At 42.6% G+C, this 21,890-nt stretch overlaps 1 protein-coding gene across 4 annotated transcripts; it reads right to left on the bottom strand.

Moving 5' to 3' along the window:
• Positions 1-16,485: 16,485 nt before the first annotated feature.
• On the bottom strand, positions 16,486-20,053 carry LOC124015818. 4 transcript variants are annotated; one of them, XM_046331306.1, is made up of 11 exons: positions 19,676-20,053; positions 18,733-18,803; positions 18,469-18,645; positions 18,317-18,378; positions 18,145-18,234; positions 18,016-18,057; positions 17,774-17,947; positions 17,659-17,694; positions 17,007-17,560; positions 16,614-16,725; positions 16,486-16,519 (listed from the first exon to the last, which is right to left on the bottom strand). In XM_046331306.1, the coding sequence occupies exons 1-8, from the start codon at positions 19,831-19,833 to the stop codon at positions 17,659-17,661; spliced, it is 810 nt and encodes a 269-aa protein (XP_046187262.1). In that variant the 5' UTR covers positions 19,834-20,053; the 3' UTR covers positions 16,486-16,519; positions 16,614-16,725; positions 17,007-17,560. The 4 variants fall into 4 exon arrangements, with proteins under 4 accessions (XP_046187262.1, XP_046187261.1, XP_046187260.1 ...); XM_046331305.1 differs by adding an exon at positions 16,822-16,937 and having other exon boundaries at positions 17,007-17,947; XM_046331304.1 differs by having other exon boundaries at positions 17,659-17,947.
• Between the last annotated feature and the right edge of the window lie 1,837 nt (positions 20,054-21,890).

Here is a 21,890-nt window from a genome sequence, read left to right as displayed (position 1 = left end):
GAGCACAATAACTGATGAATTTAAAAACGTCCAGATCGCAAGCTATCCAACGTTAGCCAGTTAGCTTGGGTGCTTTACTGTCATTGTGAGGTCAGAACTTTTGGATTGACCCTACTCCTCAGCCATATAGTATTAGTTTACAAACAGTGGCGTTATACGAGCTTATGTTTTAGTTTCTGATGGAGTAATACAGTTGAAACATTTGAGGCATTTATAAGTTATATTCTTCAAGAATCAATGGTTATATATCAAATGGTTCTTTCTATAACTGCCAGTGTAGATTTCCTGTGGGGGTCAAATTGTTACAGCTGTTAAGTCATTGTATAATATTCTGGCAATTATTTTCATGCCGTTACATTAAGGGAGAAAGATTGTATTTTCTTAGCAAGGTGTTGCTCAAATAATGTTAGCTGCTATTGCTAATGCTAATCGCTAGTTAGCGGGCTAGCCACCGTGCTAAATGTATTAAGAGTCAGAGCAAACGTAGCTAGCTAATACTGCCTGGTGCTGATGTAGGCCTAGATAAACATGTTTGTGCAGTGGTATCTTATCAGAGAGGAGTAAGCAAGGTATGAATATGTTGGCCAGCTAGCCGGCTACATGAAGAAAGAAAACAACTAATGTAACATCTAATTAGGATCAACTGGAAACACTGACCAACACTTAGGTTCCTACCATGTATTCTTCTGAGGTTTGTCAGACTACACTCACCATTGTAAAGAATTGCTATTCTCTTATGCAAGTGATCAGCCTACTGCTAAATACATGGCTACAACTCACAGTAAAGGATGTGGGGCCCCCTACAGGATAACTCACGCACACACACCCCCATCCAGCACACACACAGTCTCTTTTAGCTGAACGGATGTGACGGTGGGATTCTAGAGTGACGGACGGCCCAGCTGAGCCAATGGCGGAAGACTACAGACGGACGGCCCAGCTGAACCAATCCAAAGATCCGATCTCCCAGGATCAACCTACTTTCTGTTTTGTATAAATTGTATTGTAACGGTTCACTCTTTCTCTTTTCCTGCTGTTCTGTGCGAGCGAATGGAAGGGCCGTATTTACGTGTACCAGATATTCTCACTCTGAATAAACTGTCGCTTGTCTACAATTTTAACACCTTGTCTGAATCGATCCTTAACCGGCTCACCCTTCTACATAACCTTTTATCAACAGAACTTGGTAGCAGAGGATGGTTTAATAACGGTCCGTTCGAAGAGAGTTGATTGGGTGTGAGAAGGAGAGTGACGGAAGGACGGTTCCAAAAAAGACGGGTGAAAGAAATTTGGGGGAGGACAATAATTCTGCTCAACTCGGGAAACTGATCTAAAAGGTGCACTATAAACAAGGTAAGCAAAACCTGTTAAATCAAACTTTGCATATTGTCGTATAGTCTGTCTAAATTTTGATCAGTATTTCCGAGTAAGTATGAATTCTTGTGTAAATTTATAATTTGCTGACAAGTTGAAAGTACAGTGAAGTGAACATATGTGGTACAAACCGGCGACGGCCGGGTGATTAAATCATTGATGAGATATCAGTAAGGGGATAGCTAATTACTATTCATTAAATCTGGCGCCGAGGGGATAAATTGTAATTTTGTCCTGTGACCCGGTCAGCACAGTCTTGATAGCTTTCAATGATGAGGGATCACTTTTGAGGCCTGGAGTAGTTCCGATAGGGGTCAGGAATAGAGATCAGTAGGGGATAGCTAATTACTATTCATTAAACCTGGCGCCGAGGGGGACAAATTGTAATTTTGTCCTGTGGCCCGGTCAAGTCCAGACTGATAAGAGATTCACTGATAGGGGTCGGACATGTATGTGGATTAATTATGGTAAGGATCAGCACGGTAGAGATTAGGGATAAATATCAGTAAGGGGATAGTTAATTACTATTCATTAAACCTGGCGCCGAGAGGGGAAAAAATGGCAATTTTGTCCCGCGACTCGGTCGAAGACCAGTCTGATAAGAAGTCCAATAATAAAGATAAGCTGATAAGGGTCAGAGAGAGAATGTGTATTTGTAACTGTTCATATTAAAATGTAATGTGGTTGTAATCGTCTCCATCAAGATTGTTGATGGTTTGAGAGACAGAGAGAGAGAGAGAACTCAAGAAGGGTTATTGGATAAATCCGAAACTTATATGTTATATGTAAACTTCCATGTTGTATGTATCTATAACTTCTGTGTAAAATGTATAATCAGGAACAAAATGACTGATGTATAATTGAAATAAGATCTGAGTATAATATTTAATATTGCGACTATATAGTCGAATAGATCCCTTGGTTGCGCGCTACATGAAAGCTATACCAACCCAATCGTTTTTCTCGAACTGAATATACAAGGAAAAGCTCTGAGATAAGGCAGAGTGTGAGCAATAGTGTCTCCTCGAATACATCGTTGTTATTAACTAACGACGGGCTAAGTATATTCTAATTATATTCAAGTAGTCTGGTAAAATTCCGATTAAGTTACGATTAATTTCCGATTGAATTAAAATTGAATTACGATTTAAAATTCACAATGGCGACCCCCAATACTCCAAAGCTGAAGTTTAATGAGTTCCTAGAAAAAAAATAGAATATAGATCAGGGGGAAAGGGACAGTGGAAGGATATAAAGAAAGTCTGGGAGGGAGTAAAGTTAAGATGGACGCAAGCAGGTTACCTAGGAGGGGGACTGCCAACCGGGGTCCAGTTGAAAACAATGGAATGTGGGTTAAGGGAGACGTTGCAGGAAGCTAGAGACAAGGAAATAGGAAGAAACAAGGCCCATTTATTCAGGAACCAAGGGACCAAACAGAGAGAGAGAGCAGAAGAGGAACTAAAGATAGGAACTTGGGCCATAGAAGAAGCGCAGAAAGCACAACTGAATAAAAATCCTGAAATGATATGGGGGTGGCCACTCCCCCACAAGGGGCAGATGAACAGACGAGCTACCACCAGGAGATGGTGCCAAATCCCTCTCTACATATATAATTACTAAAACATACAATACATGACAAATGGTGACCCCGACGTGGTCTGGTAAAAAGACATCGCTGGACATTGGTGTGCCAGCCGATTGGCCAGGACTGTCGTCGGACGGTGTGTCTCACAAATCCTGACCGGTCAACTAAAAAGGGTAAGCAGACACCTGTTGTGGAAAACTAAAGTTCTGCACATTGGAGTTATACAAATTTAGTTTTGTGAGACACCTGTTTGATGTAAGTTACTAAATTTAAACTATTATGATGTGTGAGATTGGAAAATAGTTGAGAAAGTAATATCTCCATTGGCAACTGCAATTTTATTATTGATCAACCATACTTAATGGTGCATTGTGTATGGGATGTACTAGTATGCCTGGTTGGTAGGTGGTAACAGAGATCACTTACCACGTGTATGAATGATGGGTAACGGGTGGCCACCAAAGCTTGAATGGATAGTCTGGGACTACATGTATGAGTGGTGAGCAACGAGTGATCGCCAAAGTGCGAATAGAAAGTCGTATGATGCGAACGTGATGTATTAGGCAGGGCCAAGTGTGAATGACGGATATTTAACTTGATTACTCGGACTTGAGACCGATTTAGCCGTAGGGAAAGGGTATCACTTGGGTTTCAGTAAAGACATGGGTTGTTGGCAGTATTGTAGTGTACATGGAATATCGTTGGAAATGGAAAAGGTGTTGAGAACGCTGAAGTCCACTCTAGATTTAAATAAAGGCAGAGAGGGCAAAGAGTGGAGGAGACTGGGTGAGAAGCTGTACAGAGAATGGACAGAAGGTGGGGCTATTGCATCTCCTACTGGTCTGCTTGCTGGGGAGAATGAAGATTTGTGTGTGTCTGGTGTAAATTGAAGTTTACTGGCGTAAATGAAGATTTGTGAGACTCAAATCGTGTGCATGAAATACGTTTGATATTCAGTCGGGGACTAATATCGGTATGAATGAGGTCGGGGACCAAGCGAGTGTGGTACATTAGGCATTTCAGTTGGAGCTGGTAATGGTGAGAATGTTGAAAAAGTCACAGGCTTGCTGATGAGAGTAATATCATAGAATATTGAGGGGGTGTGCATGACTGTTGGAAAAGGTGTTAAACTCTATTAACGTAAAATTCTGTGTGTAGAGTTATATTATGAGGTTTGGACTATACTAATATTGTAGAATTACATAATCAACATCTGAACATACTTGCGATAAACATTAATTGAGCCACTGAGTAATAGATAAGATATACACTAGGTACGGGGCGACGGGTGTGGTCGATGTAAGACGGGAGTGGTGTTTTAACCAAGTGATGAGAAATAAGGTAGATTTATTTTGTTCTTTTAATTAGTTTACACAAGTACTCCCCGGTTATTGATTTTGGTTTGATTGTTCAGATAACACAAATGAAATTAAACAGGAGGTTAAGGTAGACTAACATTAGAATCTGTTTTCATTATGGGGTACAATGAAAGGCCCGCAGAGGGGATTGCAGGCTGAGGTTTTTTATGTTAAAGGGACAGTGCACAATCATCACAGTTGTGTGTGTGTCTAATGGCTGGGGATTTAAGAAGTATTTTTGGGGAGACAATTTGGAGAAACACGAATAAAACATGAAACACAGAGACAAATTATTTGAATATGAGGGGATTATCATAATTATTAGGTTTTGTTTTTGTAGTAAACGTTTGGGTTAAGGGGATTTTCACGCACTGCAAAGATCTTGAAAGTTGGAGAGAAGTGAGGACAGTTTTGGAAGGGGGGCCCAGAACAGGCAAAGATAGCAGTTGCTGAGTGGAGACAGGGGGGAGAGTTGGACATGTGGAAAATGTAGGGGGCGCTCCTACAGGATAATGTCAGAACATAAGGATACTATACTAATCTTACCTAAGTCATTATTTAGAGTAGGTAAGGTTGATTCCTGGGCAAAGCCAGATATCAAAAGGGGGATGGATAAATTGTGGTCTAGGATAGGATGGGGACTATTGGATAAGAAACTAATAAAAAAAAAAAATGTAAGCTAACAATTGGGCATAGAAGTTAAAGATATAATCAGATAAAACATATGAGAAATTGTTTGTTAACCAAGCCTGTATGTCCAGGATTTTATGCATTACAGGTGAACTACAGGTGAAGTCACTCAATCCAGTCCCAGAGGCTTGGGGACCATAGAAGACCCCTGGTGACAGCTAGCTGAAAGAGCTACCCAGATTCATATCGCACGGCGGAAGGGTAAGACACTTTTTCACTGTCGGACAATAAACAGAGTTCGGGAGAAGAACTGGAATTAACAGAATTCCGGGGGCTAACTCCCGAATGAAGAAACCCTACCTGTCCTATCACCCCTGTTTTTGTCTATAGGAGTGAGGATGTGTCTGGCTCTGGCTAAGTGATGTGTATTTTGTTCCAAAATGAACATAAGAGATCCCAAGATCTGGGTAGACAGGAAGTTAGAGTAGAGACTACATGATGGATTGGAGAAGAGGGTATCCTTATAGCATAGAGGGTCCCACAAGGGTGGATAGGTTTTCCATGATATGGGGAAACCTGGGAGCAATGTTGAACTTTGTAAAGGTGATGAAATCCTACTAACCATAAAAAATATTAAGCTCTCTGATACAGGCACTCACACCCTCGGACTACAAAGGACGAGGACAGACATGATGGGTGTGTTTTTTATTAAGGTACTGCCAAGACCAGAGGTAATCGGACACACTCCTCTACCACCACTGTGTTAAAAATACCATTCAGATAATTAATGTTAGAGACTATTCGGCTATTGATCAATTAGGAACTGGGACTGATTTTGATGGTAGGGACAATTTGTGGCTGTCTTATATGAGGTACACAGCTAAATCCCTGAGAAGAAAGGACTGCATTATTTGTAGTCATGCTAGACCTGTTCTGGCTACACACCCATTTGGTGTTGGGGCATATGGGGGCAATTACAGTTGCATCACGGGTACAGGTAATGGCATTGATTATGGGAGATTGCCTGAAGCTGATTGCAGTAGTAACATAACCATTAATTCCACTTGTGGATGATGTGTGGAGCCAAAAGAGTGCTGAAATCCATTCTTAGAGGAGAATGGCAAGGTACGTGTGGTCTGACCAGTTTGATAATTCCACTGACCATTGTTGATGTTACTGCTGAACAGCTGTTGGGTTCTGTATCCAGGGGACCTGAGAACATTCCATCCAATGGGAGACATAGACATAGTGCTCCATGGACAGAGGATGTAGTTGACATACACTAACCTGTTGGGAGTGCCAGTGGGGGTTCCTCATGAGTTTCAGGCCTTGGGTAGGAATGATGGACTCTGGCACTTACTACCTATTATGGGTCCAGCCATAGTGGATGCTAGACAGACTGCATGGATTAATTATATCTACTATAATCAACAGCGTTTGGTGAATTACTCCCGTGATGCACTCACTGGTATGTCTGAACAGCTTGAGGCCACATTTGGGGTTTCCAGACAGAATAGACTTGCCTTGGAGATGCTTCTTGCCAGTCAGGGGGACGTCTGCAAGATGTTCGGTAAACAATGTTGCACGTATATTCCTAATAATACCAGTCCAGATGGTGGTATATCTAAGGCGGGCTTGATACACTATCTGCTAAGATGAGGTCCACGGGGGGGGGTGGAGGAGTCTGTTCTCTTGGCCTGGTTTGGTAAGTACACTGGTATGATGGTTATTTCTTACATTAGTACCCCAGGTCATCTTAGGTTTCATTACATACAGTCGAGAAGAACTACTGAATATAAGATCAGCGTCAACTCACCATCAGTACGACCAAGAATATGTTTTCCGCGACGCGGATCCTGTGTTCTGCCGTACAAACAGGACAACGGAATGGATCGCATGCAGCGACCCAAGGAAACGACTCCGAAAAAGAGGGAAACGCGGCGGTGTTCTGGTCAGACTCCGAAAAAGGGCACATCGCGCACCACTTCCCAGTATTCTTCTTGCCAATGTCCAGTCTCTCGACAACAAGGTTGATGAAATCCGAGCAAGGGTGGCATTCCAGAGGGACATCAGAGACTGCAACGTTCTTTGCTTTACGGAGACATGGCTTACTGGGAAAACGCTATCCAGGGCGGTGCAGCCAACGGGTTTCTCCACGCATCGCGCCGACAGAAACAAACATCTCTCTGGTAAGAAGAGTGGCGGGGGCGTATGCCTCATGACTAACGGGACATGGTGTGATGAAGGAAACATACAGGAACTCAAATCCTTCTGTTCACCTGATTTAGAATTCCTCACAATCAAATGTAGACCGCATTATCTTCCAAGAGAATTCTCTTTGATTATAATCACAGCCGTATATATCCCCCCAAGCAGACACATCGATGGCTCTGAACGAACTTTATTTAACTCTTTGCAAACTGGAAAACATTTATCCGGAGGCTGCATTCATTGTAGCTGGGGATTTTAACAAAGCCAATCTGAAAACAAGACTCCCTAAATTTTATCAGCATATCGATTGCGCAACCAGGGGTGGTAAAACCTTGGATCATTGTTACTCTAACTTCCGCGACGCATATAAGGCCCAGCCCCGCCCCCCTTTCGGAAAAGCTGACCACGACTCCATTTTGCTGATCCCTGCCTACAGGCAGAAATTAAAACAAGAGGCTCCCACGCTGAGGTCTGTCCAACGCTGGTCAGACCAAGCTGACTCTACACTCCAAGACTGCTTCCATCACGTGGACTGGGACATGTTTCGTATTGGGTCAGATGGGAATATTGACGAATACGCTGATTCGGTGTGCGAGTTCATAAGAACGTGCGTCGAAGATGTCGTTCCCATAGCAACGATAAAAACATTTCCTAACCAGAAACCGTGGATTGATGGCAGCATTCGCGTGAAACTGAAAGCGCGAACCACTGCTTTTAATCAGGGCAAGGTGTCTGGCAACATGACTGAATACAAACAGTGCAGCTATTCCCTCCGTAAGGCTATTAAACAAGCTAAGCGTCAGTACAGAGACAAAGTGGAATCTCAATTCAACAGCTCAGACACAAGAGGCATGTGGCAGGGTCTACAGTCAATCACGGACTACAAGATGAAATCCAGCCCAGTCACGGACCAGGATGTCTTGCTCCCAGGCAGACTAAATAACTTTTTTGCCCGCTTTGAGGACAATACAGTGCCACTGACCCCGGCCTACAACGGAAACATGCGGTCTCTCCTTCACTGCAGCCGAGGTGAGTAAGACATTTAAACGTGTTAACCCTCGCAAGGCTGCAGGCCCAGACGGCATCCCCAGCCGCGCCCTCAGAGCATGCGCAGACCAGCTGGCCGGTGTGTTTACGGACATATTCAATCAATCCCTATACCAGTCTGCTGTTCCCACATGCTTCAAGAGGGCCACCATTGTTCCTGTTCCCAAGAAAGCTAAGGTAACTGAGCTAAACGACTACCGCCCCGTAGCACTCACTTCCGTCATCATGAAGTGCTTTGAGAGACTAGTCAAGGACCATATCACCTCCACCCTACCTGACACCCTAGACCCACTCCAATTTGCTCACCGCCCAAATAGGTCCACAGACGATGCAATCTCAACCACACTGCACACTGCCCTAACCCACCTGGACAAGAGGAATACCTATGTGAGAATGCTGTTCATCGACTACAGCTCTGCATTCAACACCATAGTACCCTCCAAGCTCGTCATCAAGCTCGAGACCCTGGGTCTCGACCCCGCCCTGTGCAACTGGGTACTTGACTTCCTGACGGGCCGCCCCCAGGTGGTGAGGGTAGGCAACAACATCTCCTCCCCGCTGATCCTCAACACGGGGGCCCCACAAGGGTGCGTTCTGAGCCCTCTCCTGTACTCCCTGTTCACCCACGACTGCGTGGCCACGCACGCCTCCAACTCAATCATCAAGTTTGCGGACGACACAACAGTGGTAGGCTTGATTACCAACAACGACGAGACGGCCTACAGGGAGGAGGTGAAGGCCCTCGGAGTGTGGTGTCAGGAAAATAACCTCACACTCAACGTCAACAAAACTAAGGAGATGATTGTGGACTTCAGGAAACAGCAGAGGGAACACCCCCCTATCCACATCGATGGAACAGTAGTGGAGAGGGTAGCTAGTTTTAAGTTCCTCGGCATACACATCACAGACAAACTGAATTGGTCCACTCACACTGACAGCGTCGTGAAGAAGGCGCAGCAGCGCCTATTCAACCTCAGGAGGCTGAAGAAATTTGGCTTGTCACCAAAAGCACTCACAAACTTCTACAGATGCACAATCGAGAGAATCCTGGCGGGCTGTATCACCGCCTGGTACGGCAACTGCTCCGCCCTCAACCGTAAGGCTCTCCAGAGGGTAGTGAGGACTGCACAACGCATCACCGGGGGCAAACTACCTACCCTCCAGGACACCTACACCACCCGTTGTTACAGGAAGGCCATAAAGATCATCAAGGACATCAACCACCCAAACCACTGCCTGTTCACCCCGCTATCATCCAGAAGGCGAGGTCAGTACAGGTGCATCAAAGCTGGGACCGAGAGACTGAAAAACAGCTTCTATCTCAAGGCCATCAGACTGTTAAACAGCCACCACTAACACTGAGTGGCTGCTGCCAACACACTGTCATTGACACTGACCCAACTCCAGCCATTTTAATAATCGGAATTGATGGGAAATGATGTAAATATATCACTAGCCACTTTAAACAATGCTACCTTATATAATGTTACTTACCCTACATTATTCATCTCATATGCATATGTATATACTGTACTCTACATCATCGACTGCATCCTTATGTAACACATGTATCACTAGCCACTTTAACTATGCCACTTTGTTTACTTTGTCTACACACTCATCTCATATGTATATACTGTACTCGATACCATCTACTGTATGCTGCTCTGTACCATCACTCATTCATATATCCTTATGTACATGTTCCTTATCCCCTTACACTGTGTATAAGACAGTAGTTTTGGAATTGTTAGTTAGATTACTTGTTGGTTATCACTGCATTGTCGGAACTAGAAGCACAAGCATTTCGCTACACTCACATTAACATCTGCTAACCATGTGTATGTGACAAATAAAATTTGATTTGATTTGATGATTTGGATTTCTGACCCTAATTATTGTATTATTTGTTATTGATGTGCTGCTTGCATCATACTGTGTTTTAAGAAGTCTGTTACAGATGTGATGAAGGATTCAGGGAGGATGGGACTGACTGAGGATGACACATGATATGCTGTTGTGAAGGTTTGGAGTCCCTGGGTGGCAAGGAGCCCACCTGGTACAGGATAGGAGTAGCTGAGAGGACCAGATGGTTTCTAATAATTCTTTACTCTGTTTTCCATGACCAAAGTTTTATCCTACATCTTACATGTCAATAACAATAAAGTTTTATCCTGTTTTTGATAAGTGACACCCTTGCGGGTGACAAAAGTTGGAAACAAAAGCATTACAACAAAGGCATATATCACTTGTTATTAATAATACACTTTTTATTATTTTCATGAAATGCTATGACTACTGAAATAAAGGATAGTGAGTGACACCCTAGCGGGTGTCAAAAGGGGGACTTAGATTTCACACTATTTTCTTTTGTTCAGTTTTTGAATGAATTTGTGTTCACACCCTTGGGGTTATTTGACATTATAGCCATTACCATATATAAGATTGAATATTATCTGCTGTTGCCTTGTGTGGAGGTATGTATGTGTTATGCTACCTAGCTGATTTGAAACATTGTTAAAAGTATCAGGGCCATGGAACTTTCTCATGCTGGAAAAATACAGAAGGGAGGGCACATTCAGAGCGTGGGTTGCGAGAACAAGCGGTCTTTTTGTTAGATAACAGGAGCCAGGTGCGAGATAACGGTATGGAGCATGAGACCCATCTTTCAGTTTTTGCAGCCATTTTAAGAGGGGGAAATTATTTTTCTTTGTGGGCCATTTCCGTATAGACTTACCTAGTATAGGCTATTTTTCCTTTTTGGATTATGTTTTCGTTTTTGCTTGGAGTAATGTATCTGGACTATATCATATCTCTTAGGAGATGTGAAGAGAGGGAATCACAGCGTTTTCCCGCTGGAAAAAAGTGGCATATGCGGACAATCATTTTACTTTTATTTTGAGCTGTTCTCCGCTCTGTTAAATGAGGGTTGTAAAAGTTCCTAGGTGGCTGGTAGCCAATTTAGTACATAGTGGGATTGAATGGAGAACATGATGGTAATATACATGTCTATTTCTGTTTAATACCGTGCCTTATTTCATAGTCCCTTTGGGAGAAGTTTCTCTTTGTGTCTGGATCTAGTTAGGTTGTGTCACGTCTCTGGTGAGACGTGAAGAGAGGGTTTTGTAAAGAATTGCTGTTCTCTTATGCAAGTGATCAGCCTACTGCTAAATACATGGCTACAACTCACAGTAAAGGATGTGGGGCCCCCTACAGGATAACTCACGCACACACACTCCCATCCAGCACACACACAGTCTCCTTTAGCTGAACGGATGTGACGGCGGGATTCTAGAGTGACGGACGGCCCAGCTGAGCCAATGGCGGAAGACTACAGACGGACGGCCCAGCTGAACCAATCCAAAGATCCGATCTCCCAGGATCAACCTACTTTCTGTTTTGTATAAATTGTATTGTAACGGTTCACTCTTTCTCTTTTCCTGCTGTTCTGTGCGAGCGAATGGAAGGGCCGTATTTACGTGTACCAGATATTCTCACTCTGAATAAACTGTCGCTTGTCTACAATTTTAACACCTTGTCTGAATCGATCCTTAACCGGCTCACCCTTCTACATAACCTTTTATCAACACCATCAGGTGTATTGCTGCCACCTACTGTATGGGGTTGTAAAAAATATCCAAAACGCAAAAAAATTGGGATTAACAAAGCATACTAATTACGTAAAATAAACATGAACCAAATTCACTCCACTACCCCGAATTTCAAACAAAAAGGTTACTATTCAGATCCATACACAGGTTCAGGAACCTGAGAGGGGGGGAACGTCTTCATTCAGTACTCCCTGTAACATTTTGTCTGAAGTCCTGATGATCCAGAAATCTATTTGCCGCCTTCACAATGAGCTTCTTAGATGTTTTATTAGTTTATTATTAATGCAATTTATCACTGCGGCAGTGAGGGCAATGCTAACACAATTTTGTTGTAGAAACTCCTCCAAGCTAATGCGGAAACTCCTAGTTTTGGACGAAGGTTACTAATAATTTATGAATGCAATTTATCACTTGCTCTATAAATACAACAAAGTCCACCTTATTCACTAGTATGTTGGGATCCTTCTCCTGCATGGCTTCACTGCAGACTGTGGGACATGAACTACCTTCCCCTTTCTACTCCTTAAGCTATTTTCACTGCCTCCACATAGGACACCTGCTGGATGGGCCTGATCATCCTAGCTACTATGATATCCTTCATCCGTACAGGGCACAGCGGCTTCTGTATATCTCACTTACCCAGGTTTTACATAAGATGGCAGAACCACTTCACCAAACCACAGTAAAACCTTCTGTCTATCATTCACTTTAATCAACGTCCGTCTACCTGAAATGTTTAACCTAAACCAAACACAGCTTTCTCCTTTTGCACCGCGGTCACTCGAACCGATTCCACTTTACCCAATTCTTCCTACACCATCTTTAAGACCGTTAACAGGTCACCCACAAAAACATCCTTGCTGATGATTCCCACTCCGACCCTAAACTGCTGTTCATTACCAACTTTAGCCCTTCTCACTCCACTGTTCTTCACCATTGTCCACTCAGTCTCACCAACTGTACTCACGCCAAGAGAATCCCACAATGCTTCCTCCATTGCTCCTCCAGTCATCCCCTGGACTCCCTCGCTCTGTGCTGTGAAATGTGAGTGTGTTCTCAAAGTAGCATCTATATTGTTCTCATTCCATCTATATTGTTCTCGTTCCATCTGTATTGTTCTCATTCCAGCACATCTGTTCCTTCACCAACTTGTTGTCCCTTTCGTCTGCACTACTTGCTGTCATTTCCCTTCCTGATTGCCCTCTCTTGGATGTCTCCACCATGCTCCTACTCTGTCAGTAATTCCTCCCTGGTTTATTAATTGGTAGTCAAACAACAATATATTCAAGGTGCTGCACATTCTATTCCAAATCTAGAATTAGAGTCGTCATTAGGTTTCCATGATTTCAATAGTTCACCAGTTAACTAAGCCTATAATGTGGACACCAAGGATGTGGAGACCAAGGAACTTGAAGCTTTCAACTGCTCAACTACAACCCCTTCGATGTGAATGGGGGCGTGCTCAGTGTTTAGTACCAGGGTCCTTAGCTTAGTACTCTCAAAGCACATCACTATGGTGTTGAACGCTGAGCTGTAGTCGATGCATATCAGTGTGGAGTGCAATAGAGATTGCATCATCTGTTGGGGTGGTATGCAAATTGGAGTGGGTCTAGGGTTTCTGGAATAATGGTGTTGATGTGAGCCACGACCAGCCTGTGGGAAAGGTTGCACATATTCATCAGAACTTAAAATGCACCAGAGAACACACAGGAGAGGAACCTTAAAGCTGTGATCAATGTGGGAAGAGTTTTACTACACCAATCCATCTGATTTGACACCAGAGAACACACACAGGAGAGGAGCCTTTTAGCTGTGATCAATGTGTGTAGAATGTTTTAACATTGTAGTAGGAGTATTTTAATGATGACCTTATCGTTTGCCCTATTCAATTGATTACAGCATGATATGGATATTAGCCTCAGGGGAAAATCCAGGCTCTGAATTGAAAGAGTATTATTTAACAAAAGGTGACTAACAAAAAAAGAGCTGTGTTACACTTCCCGTGTTGGTGACCCACTTGAATCAAAATGCAGCACTTCAAAATGTAGCCAGCTGTTTTCTACAAGTTGAAAAAGTATGTGTTACACCTGTGCTGGCTTGTCCATCTCGTTAGTGGGAAGGTGTTTCACCTGAGCTGGTCCAGGTTCTATTTAAGAGTCTGGCCCAGTACTCCAGTTGTCTTGTGTGGAGAGTGAACACCTTTAGTCGATCCACCTTTTTGGTTTACTTCCTGTCTTTAAGGTTGATGTGGGTTTTTCTTTTGTTTCCCTCTTCTTGGGCAGATGTAGTGGGTCTCATGGTGGGTGTCTTTTAGGTCCCAGTTGTTGTTACCAGTCAACTTTCAGTGAGAGCAAAATTGCAAGATTGTTATTATACTTTTATTGTATCAAATGGTTGTTTTATGCAACAGAAAAGAGGGTTCTTAGAACTATTTTGTCTGTGTGTTCTACTGAGGATGGGCGTCTTTGAGAAAACAGGGGGACAGGAGATTTACATGGTCTTTTGGGTGATAAAACCTAAAGAGACCACATTCCAGAGCATGAGTTAATGTTTCTGTATGTTACCAGGGAGAGATGACCTCAGGTCTCTACACAAAGAGTACTGTTTTTAAAGCAGATACTTATAACTCTCAGCAGACAGTATCATTCTATACATCTATAGTTGGTCATGTAGGTTGAAGGGGTGTATCTTGGCTGTAAAAGACCTTTGTACTTTTGTATCGGGGCTCTCAACGAATCATCTGGGGGTGATTCGTCGACCAGCCATCATTATCATAGAGACTCAATTGATTCACTTTATGTGTGTGTGTGTGTGTTGTATTGACCTGCTCCCTTATGAGTGAATAAATATTTAGTTTAAGAATAAATCTGACTTGTGTGGTAAGTTTGTTTCCTCATTTGATATTAAAGAAATGAACCACATTTGGCGATGGGGATGTTAATCTTCACTTGGTGACCGCTCCTGACGACCTGGTTAAATCGTGCATGAGGGATCCCTCAAACATGGGATCTCAGGGAGACCACACTTTGGGAACGGAGCAGATGGTCCAACCTTTGATCTGAGAGGCAGCGAGCTGAGTGGATACCACATCTCAAACGTAGTTAAAAAAAAGCAAAACACGTGAAGTGGAGTTTTTAGAGAAGCCTTGTAGGCTCTGAGTGTGTATTGCTGTGTGGAGGTGTAAACAGGACCCAGTCAGCTATCTGTGTGAACTGGGGCCTGTTGCACAAAACTAGGATAAGGGATTAAGCCAGGATATCTTGGTGATCCTGGCTCAATTGATCCGTAATCCGGTTGCACTAAAGATGGATAGGGGGCAGGAGGATATGTTATGGTATAAATTACCATGGAGATTTATTCTGTGGAGCTAGCCTGCTCCAGACCAGGCTAAATTCCAGGATCTATTTAATCTCATCCCTAATGTCAGTCAGCAGTCACCACAAATGGAAACCAATAGTTATTTCACTGCTCACTATACATTGTTATCACATATAACTAGACCCACTGTAATTATTTAAACGTTTGTGATCATTAATTTCAATGATTTTGGAAAAAAAATGATTTTTAGATGTTGCTATCATTAGATAATTTACAGTTTCCCATAGACTATATATAAAATGATAGAATATTAGGGCCACAGAGGGGAAAAAAAGACAAGTCATAATATTGTAACCAGTTGTTTTAAAGGAGGACAGTTGTTAAAATGACAGATGCGGGGCATTTCATGAAATTGTACTTCAGTATGGTTTCATAAACAAAGACATGCTGATGTGCCAGAATATTAAGTATCACATTGTCATAAGTATCAAAACTGTAAAAACAATATGTAGCTTTTCTGCAGAAAGAACCAGCCTCATAAATTTATGACTTTATCCTTTTTCTTCAGTGTGGCCCTAGTACTCTGTCATATAAACAAATACACATTCCATATGAATATAAAAACACAATGTGTAACATTATGTTCCTTTATTGAATAAGGACAAAACAAAGCAGGTAAACCATCAGCTCCTTTCGAAACTGAAGTCACAGTGACTCTACAAGATGGAAAGCACAGAATCCAAGCATATTATACAAAATGATACATACACATTCAAAGGTCTGTATATAACACACCCTGCATGTCTGCACACTAAAATAAATGCAGGACAAATCCATACACATCAACTGAACAGACAAATGAATGGATGCAGTAGCCTCCCTGCAGCCTTGTATTACACACAGTATACCGCACAAACATCATAAGAGGCCAAATTCGTAAAAAAACGAACCCAAAAAAAAACCAAATTCCTCTGCCACCGCAGGACATATTTAACCAAAATTGAAAGCACACATACTAACTAAAATAATTCAACACATATTGGTCCCTCAGCAGCCGACCACTGTCGTCATCAGGGAAGATTGCCGGATTGTCCCAGTCCATGGCTGGTGGCACTCTGGGGGCCCTCTCCTTCCTCAGGCAGGCCACATTGTGGAGGACAGCACAAGCCACAGTAATATCACATGCCCTAACAGGGCTGACCCTTAATTTGTGAAGGCAGTGAAAGCGTGCCTTCAGGAGGCCAAAGGTCATTTCAACTCTGGCCCTGGTCCTGGCATGGGCATGGTTGTAGGCCTGCTGTGCTTCCTGGGGGTCTGTGAAAGGTGTCAGGAGAAAAGGCTGGCAGCCATACCCCTGTCTCCCAGCAACACACCAGAGAATTCACCTGTCAACACAAAATCTCATCATTACTACCTCATAAACACAGTGATATTCTTGACACAGCCATGATGGTTATAAATAGGGGTTGTGTGGCTTACCTTGTGATAGGCACTGATAGATTTCAGAGGCCCGAAAGATTCTGGAGTCATGGACTGAGCCAGGCCATTTTGCCACAACATTGCTGATCACACAGTCAGCATTGCAGACCATCTGAAATCATAAGATGAGGAATATTACACCAATTAATGCACATCACTGGCAATGCAGAGTGTTCGTCAATGGACAATATCAAAAAGTTATGTTCACCTGAACATTAATGCTGTGAAAGGATTTCCTATTCACAAAATCGGCCTCATGGGCACCTGAGGGGGCTTTTATCCTTATGTGTGTACAGTCCACTGCACCAATGACATTGGGGAAACCTGTCACACAAAGTAATGAGTATCCTACTATGTGTTAACAGTTGTCCTGTAATTTGTAGATCCTCTTACCTGCAATCCTATAGAACTCCTCTTTGATGTCACAGAGTCTTCTGTGGCCAGGGAAGGAGATGAAGACATCTGCTAATGCTTTGATAGCCAGACACACACTCCTTATTGTGCGGCAAATTGTGGCCTTGTTCAGCTGTTCTGCATCCCCCACTGAGTACAGGAAGGCTCCACTAGCAAAAAAGCGCAAGGCCACACAAACCATTTGCTCCACACTCAGTGCATGGCTCCGTGCAGTGCGGTGCTTAATCCTGGGACCCAGTAGTCTGCATAGATACCTGATGCCATCTGCAGAAAACCTGTATCGTCATATAGATGGTCGTCAGGGAAGGCCAGTGGGTCCAACCGGTCCCTGAAGACCCTTTCTCGCCTGAAGGCTCTCCTCAGCACAAGTGCTTCTTCATCCACCACATCTCGCACGAATGGGCATGCCATTGTCAGAGCAGAAAGGAACACACAATTTTGGGCCTTCATATAGGCTAGTGGCCACACCTGGTGCTGGGGGGGTGGGCAAAAGAGGGCGATGCCTTATAACGATGACTTGGTTGTACTGATTGCTGGGAAAATAAAAAAAACCTTAGAAAGATGCCACCGTCCTGTGTGCTCACAATAAGAGCTCATATGTCATGGCTCACTTGACTTTACGAGAATATACCTAATTTTTATTTTGAGCTGTGTCATCTTCTTGGAGCTGGGGGAGGAAATACAAATAATGATTAATACATTTGTGTTACAGTTAGCATACAGTGTACATTGAAGGCATATCTCACCTCCCTCTCAAGTTTTTTTATTTCAAGGTCCAGTTTCCTAATTGTCCTCTTTTTTATTTCGGACTCCAGTGCAAGATTTTCCATCTTTTTCTTCTTGCACTGAATGTCTATGTCTGCCAGTTCTATTTGGCGCCGGAGGTGGTTGCCATACAACTTTCTGATAGCTTGTGAGCTCTGTGAACACAATACAATTAGCGCAGCTGGAATTTGGCAGGATGTGGTGTCCTTTTATTAATACGCACTATGTTGCCAGGCTGGTTTTCCCACTGTATAGCATCTGGGTCCTGTAAAAGAAATTAGATTTTTTGATTTTGATGAGGACTCCTCACCATTGTAGAGTAAATAGTACTTTCACAGTCTTACCATGATACCTCATGCCTTCTGGAATCCAGAGAGATGGTCTCCTCCTCATCATCATCGTCTCCATCATGTGCTGTTGCTGCTGCACTGGGGCCTTCACCCTATCACATTTAATCGGATTCATATTGAAGCTAGTAGACAAGACATGCCAGGCCTACGGTATGCCTTTGATGGAGTACTCACTGGATCAGCATCGTCTGGTGCTTGTGCTGGTGGCTCTAACAGGAACACAGTGCTGCCAGACACTGCAAGGCAATAGGTAAACCAAAGTCAGACAGTCCAAATTGATTCAATATGAATGTGGTTGTATCCCATGTAGAGATGGAAGGACATACCTTGAATGAAGCGGGTGGCATCTTGGGAGGAACCTATGCTCGTCTCTTTCCCCCCAGGGATCCCCTCTAAGACGGGCCTGCCTTTATTTAGCTCCAAGGCCATGTCCTCTGCTGGGGTAAGGTCAGCCTTTGGTGACCCACCACCCGTGCCTTGTCTGTGGGTATTCTTTTTCACTGCTAAAACAGTACAGACAATGTGTGAGCAGGCACCTTCTGGGTACAATATATGCTTGTGCTTTGTTAAATATTAGTCAGGGACCATACCATTCTGCAGAATGTTCTTGTATTTGATTTTGACCTGCTGCCATGTCCGTTTTGGCCCGTTCATGTTTAATCTACACACACACACACATTTAATGGAGTCACACTGCAAAAAATTACTTGGTATTTTTGTCTTGTTTTCAGTAAAAATATAAAAAAAAAATAAACTTAAATAAAGATGTATTTTCTTGATTTGCTAAATGACCTAGGAAAATAAGTATAGTTTAGACAAAAAATATAAACTTTAAGTAAATGTGTGCTTAAAACAAGCAAATAAAAAATCTGTCAATATAATAAAAATTCTCTTGAAATAAGTTTACTTTTTCCATAAACACTTAATTTTAGAAAAGTTATCGTTTCACTGGCAGATTTTTTTGCTTATTTTCCTAGGTAATTTTGCTCAAGAAAATATTCAAGATGTTTTTTAGATATTTTTTTTTAACTGAAAACAAGACAAAAATACTAAGTAAGAAAGACATTTTTGCAGTGCAGTGAGCAACCGACCTTGGGTCCTTTGAAAGGCGCTATATAAATTAAAGTGATTATTATTATAGCTCATCTATTTATTCAATTAAATTTTATTTATATAGCACTTTTCACAATTGTTTCATTCTGTCAAAGCAGCTTTACATTAATGAAAGCAGGAGAAACACAAAAAAACGGTGGACAACATAAGAAGCAGAGTACAACGGCTAAGATTAAACCGTACTGAGCGTAGTAACGTTAAATAATAATGTAAGGCTTTAATAATAATTTATCATAGCTTTATACAGTGTGATGGACTTACTTTACACAATTTCACTCATATCTGCAGTGCATTTCAATTAAAAATTTAACCGTTTCATAATTACAGTACAACTGCGTTTTTGGAGATGTGAATTAAATATTTGAATTGTAATTGTGATGTTTCAGCGGAGCGGTGAGTGTGTAATTGTGCACTACTTACGCATTCAGGCGGTCTGCAATACTTTGCCACGCTTTTTCTCTTTGCTTTATCACTGTGGCGGTGTTGCCTTTCTTCTTAATTATATCTTTTACCTCCTCGTATGCCTCCATGAGGATTTGTGCTTCCGACGGGGAAAAGTACGCGGCTCTAGTTGCCATGGTAAATCAGTTAATCTGTGATCTGTGGCGGGGTCTATTTGAGTGAGCCGTGAGCGCACACCTATCCAAGGATTGGTTTCACCTGGCTTAATGAATCCGTGTCTGCTCATCCTGGCTTGGTCTTTGTGCAACCAATTAAGCCTGGACGCACATGTTTTGGCTTCATTGAGCTCAGCTGAGTCATTTATCCCGGATGTCTTAATTCTACTTTTGTGCAACAGGCCCCTGGATGAAAACGAGAATCTGTGTTTACTAGTTTAGACCATTTATGATATAGTAGAAGATAGTAAGGTGTACCTGTAATAGTTTTAAACCTTGAAATGTTTTAAACCTGGACCCCATTTTAGAAGTATTGAAAGATGTGAATGTATGAGTTACATTATCCTAGGAACTAACCATGACATAGAAATGTGAAAATATTCCTGCAGATTAAAATATTGTTGAAAAACAACTAATTGACTAGGTATACATTAAACCCCTACAACTCATCCAGAACGCCGCAGCCCGTCTAGTGTTCAACCTTCCCAAGTTCTCTCACGTCACCCCGCTCCTCCGCTCTCTCCACTGGCTTCCAGTTGAAGCTCGCATCCGCTACAAGACCATGGTGCTTGCCTACGGAGCTGTGAGGGGAACGGCACCTCAGTACCTCCAGGCTCTGATCAGGCCCTACACCCAAATAAGGGCACTGCGTTCATCCACCTCTGGCCTGCTCGCCTCCCTACCACTGAGGAAGTACAGTTCCCGCTCAGCCCAGTCAAAACTGTTCGCTGCTATGGCTCCCCAATGGTGGAACAAACTCCCTCACGACGCCAGGACAGCGGAGTCAATCACCACCTTCCAGAGACACCTGAAACCCCACCTCTTTAAGGAATACCTAGGATAGGATAAAGTAATCCTTCTCACCCCCACCACCTTCCGGAGACACCTGAAACCCCACCTCTTTAAGGAATACCTAGGATAGGATAAAGTAATCCTTCTCACCCCCCCCCCCTTAAAATATTTAGATGCACTATTGTAAAGTGGCTGTTCCACTGGATGTCATAAGGTGAATGCACCAATTTGTAAGTCGCTCTGGATAAGAGCGTCTGCTAAATGACTTAAATGTAAATGTAAATATGTTTGGAAATAGCATTGTGTGACTGTGATATGAGTTGTGTGAATGTGGAAAGGAGTCTTAATCTGACGTTTGGAGAGTAACATTTAGAAATATGCTTAATCAGATGATTGAAATTTGGATAATAAGCGGGATGATATTTTAGAAAGCAGCGGAAGATCTATAGTTCCTGGGAGGCTTGATTTTGCCGTGGTCTCTGGGAAGTTAGTGAACCATTGGTCATTGTCCAGGAAACAAAAGTTTATTTTTTGTTCTGCTGGGAGTATGTTTGGAGAGCTGCTTTGTAGCTGTGGAGAGTCCTTGAAAAAGCAAATGGTATGGTTGTCGTGAGTAGCTGAGAATGTCTTACACTTTATATGGATTCTATGAAAATATGATGAATTGTATGTGTGTATAATGATTACTAGTGTCATGACGTTGGCCTGGGGGTTAGGTTTATGGCAGTCATAAATACCTCTTCCCCCCTTTTTCCTCTCTCTAACCTACTGAGGTTACATTTTTTTTTAAACTTGGTTAACATAGACATTCTGGGAACATCAGAATGTTGGGGGAAATGAACTATATTCTGTTAATCCGAACAATTGAACAATTGCAATGGTATTTAATGAATATGAGGTCAGTTCGGTTGTCATCTGAGACATTCTCATCAATGATAAGATGACATAAACTCTACAGTGGAAAGTCTACACATCAGAGTTATTGGATTCAGATGGAATTGTTGTTCAATTTAAATGTTTGAATATGAAATTATTTGTGACGGGATGAAATGTGAGATGTGGGTTTTCATAAGTTAGGGCTGCTCACTCAGTGGCCCGCCTCTGTGAAGGGAAATGGGCTATAAAACATTTCAAACACGTCCCCTTATCCCTTCCTATATAAAGCCTTGACAACAACAGAACTTCCTATTCCGGGTACATTAGGATAACGATCCGATGTTAAAATG

The sequence above is a fragment of the Oncorhynchus gorbuscha genome, linkage group LG26, assembly GCF_021184085.1.
Source record: "Oncorhynchus gorbuscha isolate QuinsamMale2020 ecotype Even-year linkage group LG26, OgorEven_v1.0, whole genome shotgun sequence".
Classification (NCBI taxonomy): Eukaryota; Metazoa; Chordata; class Actinopteri; order Salmoniformes; family Salmonidae; genus Oncorhynchus; species Oncorhynchus gorbuscha.
This window is presented reverse-complemented; position numbering and strand designations above follow the sequence as displayed.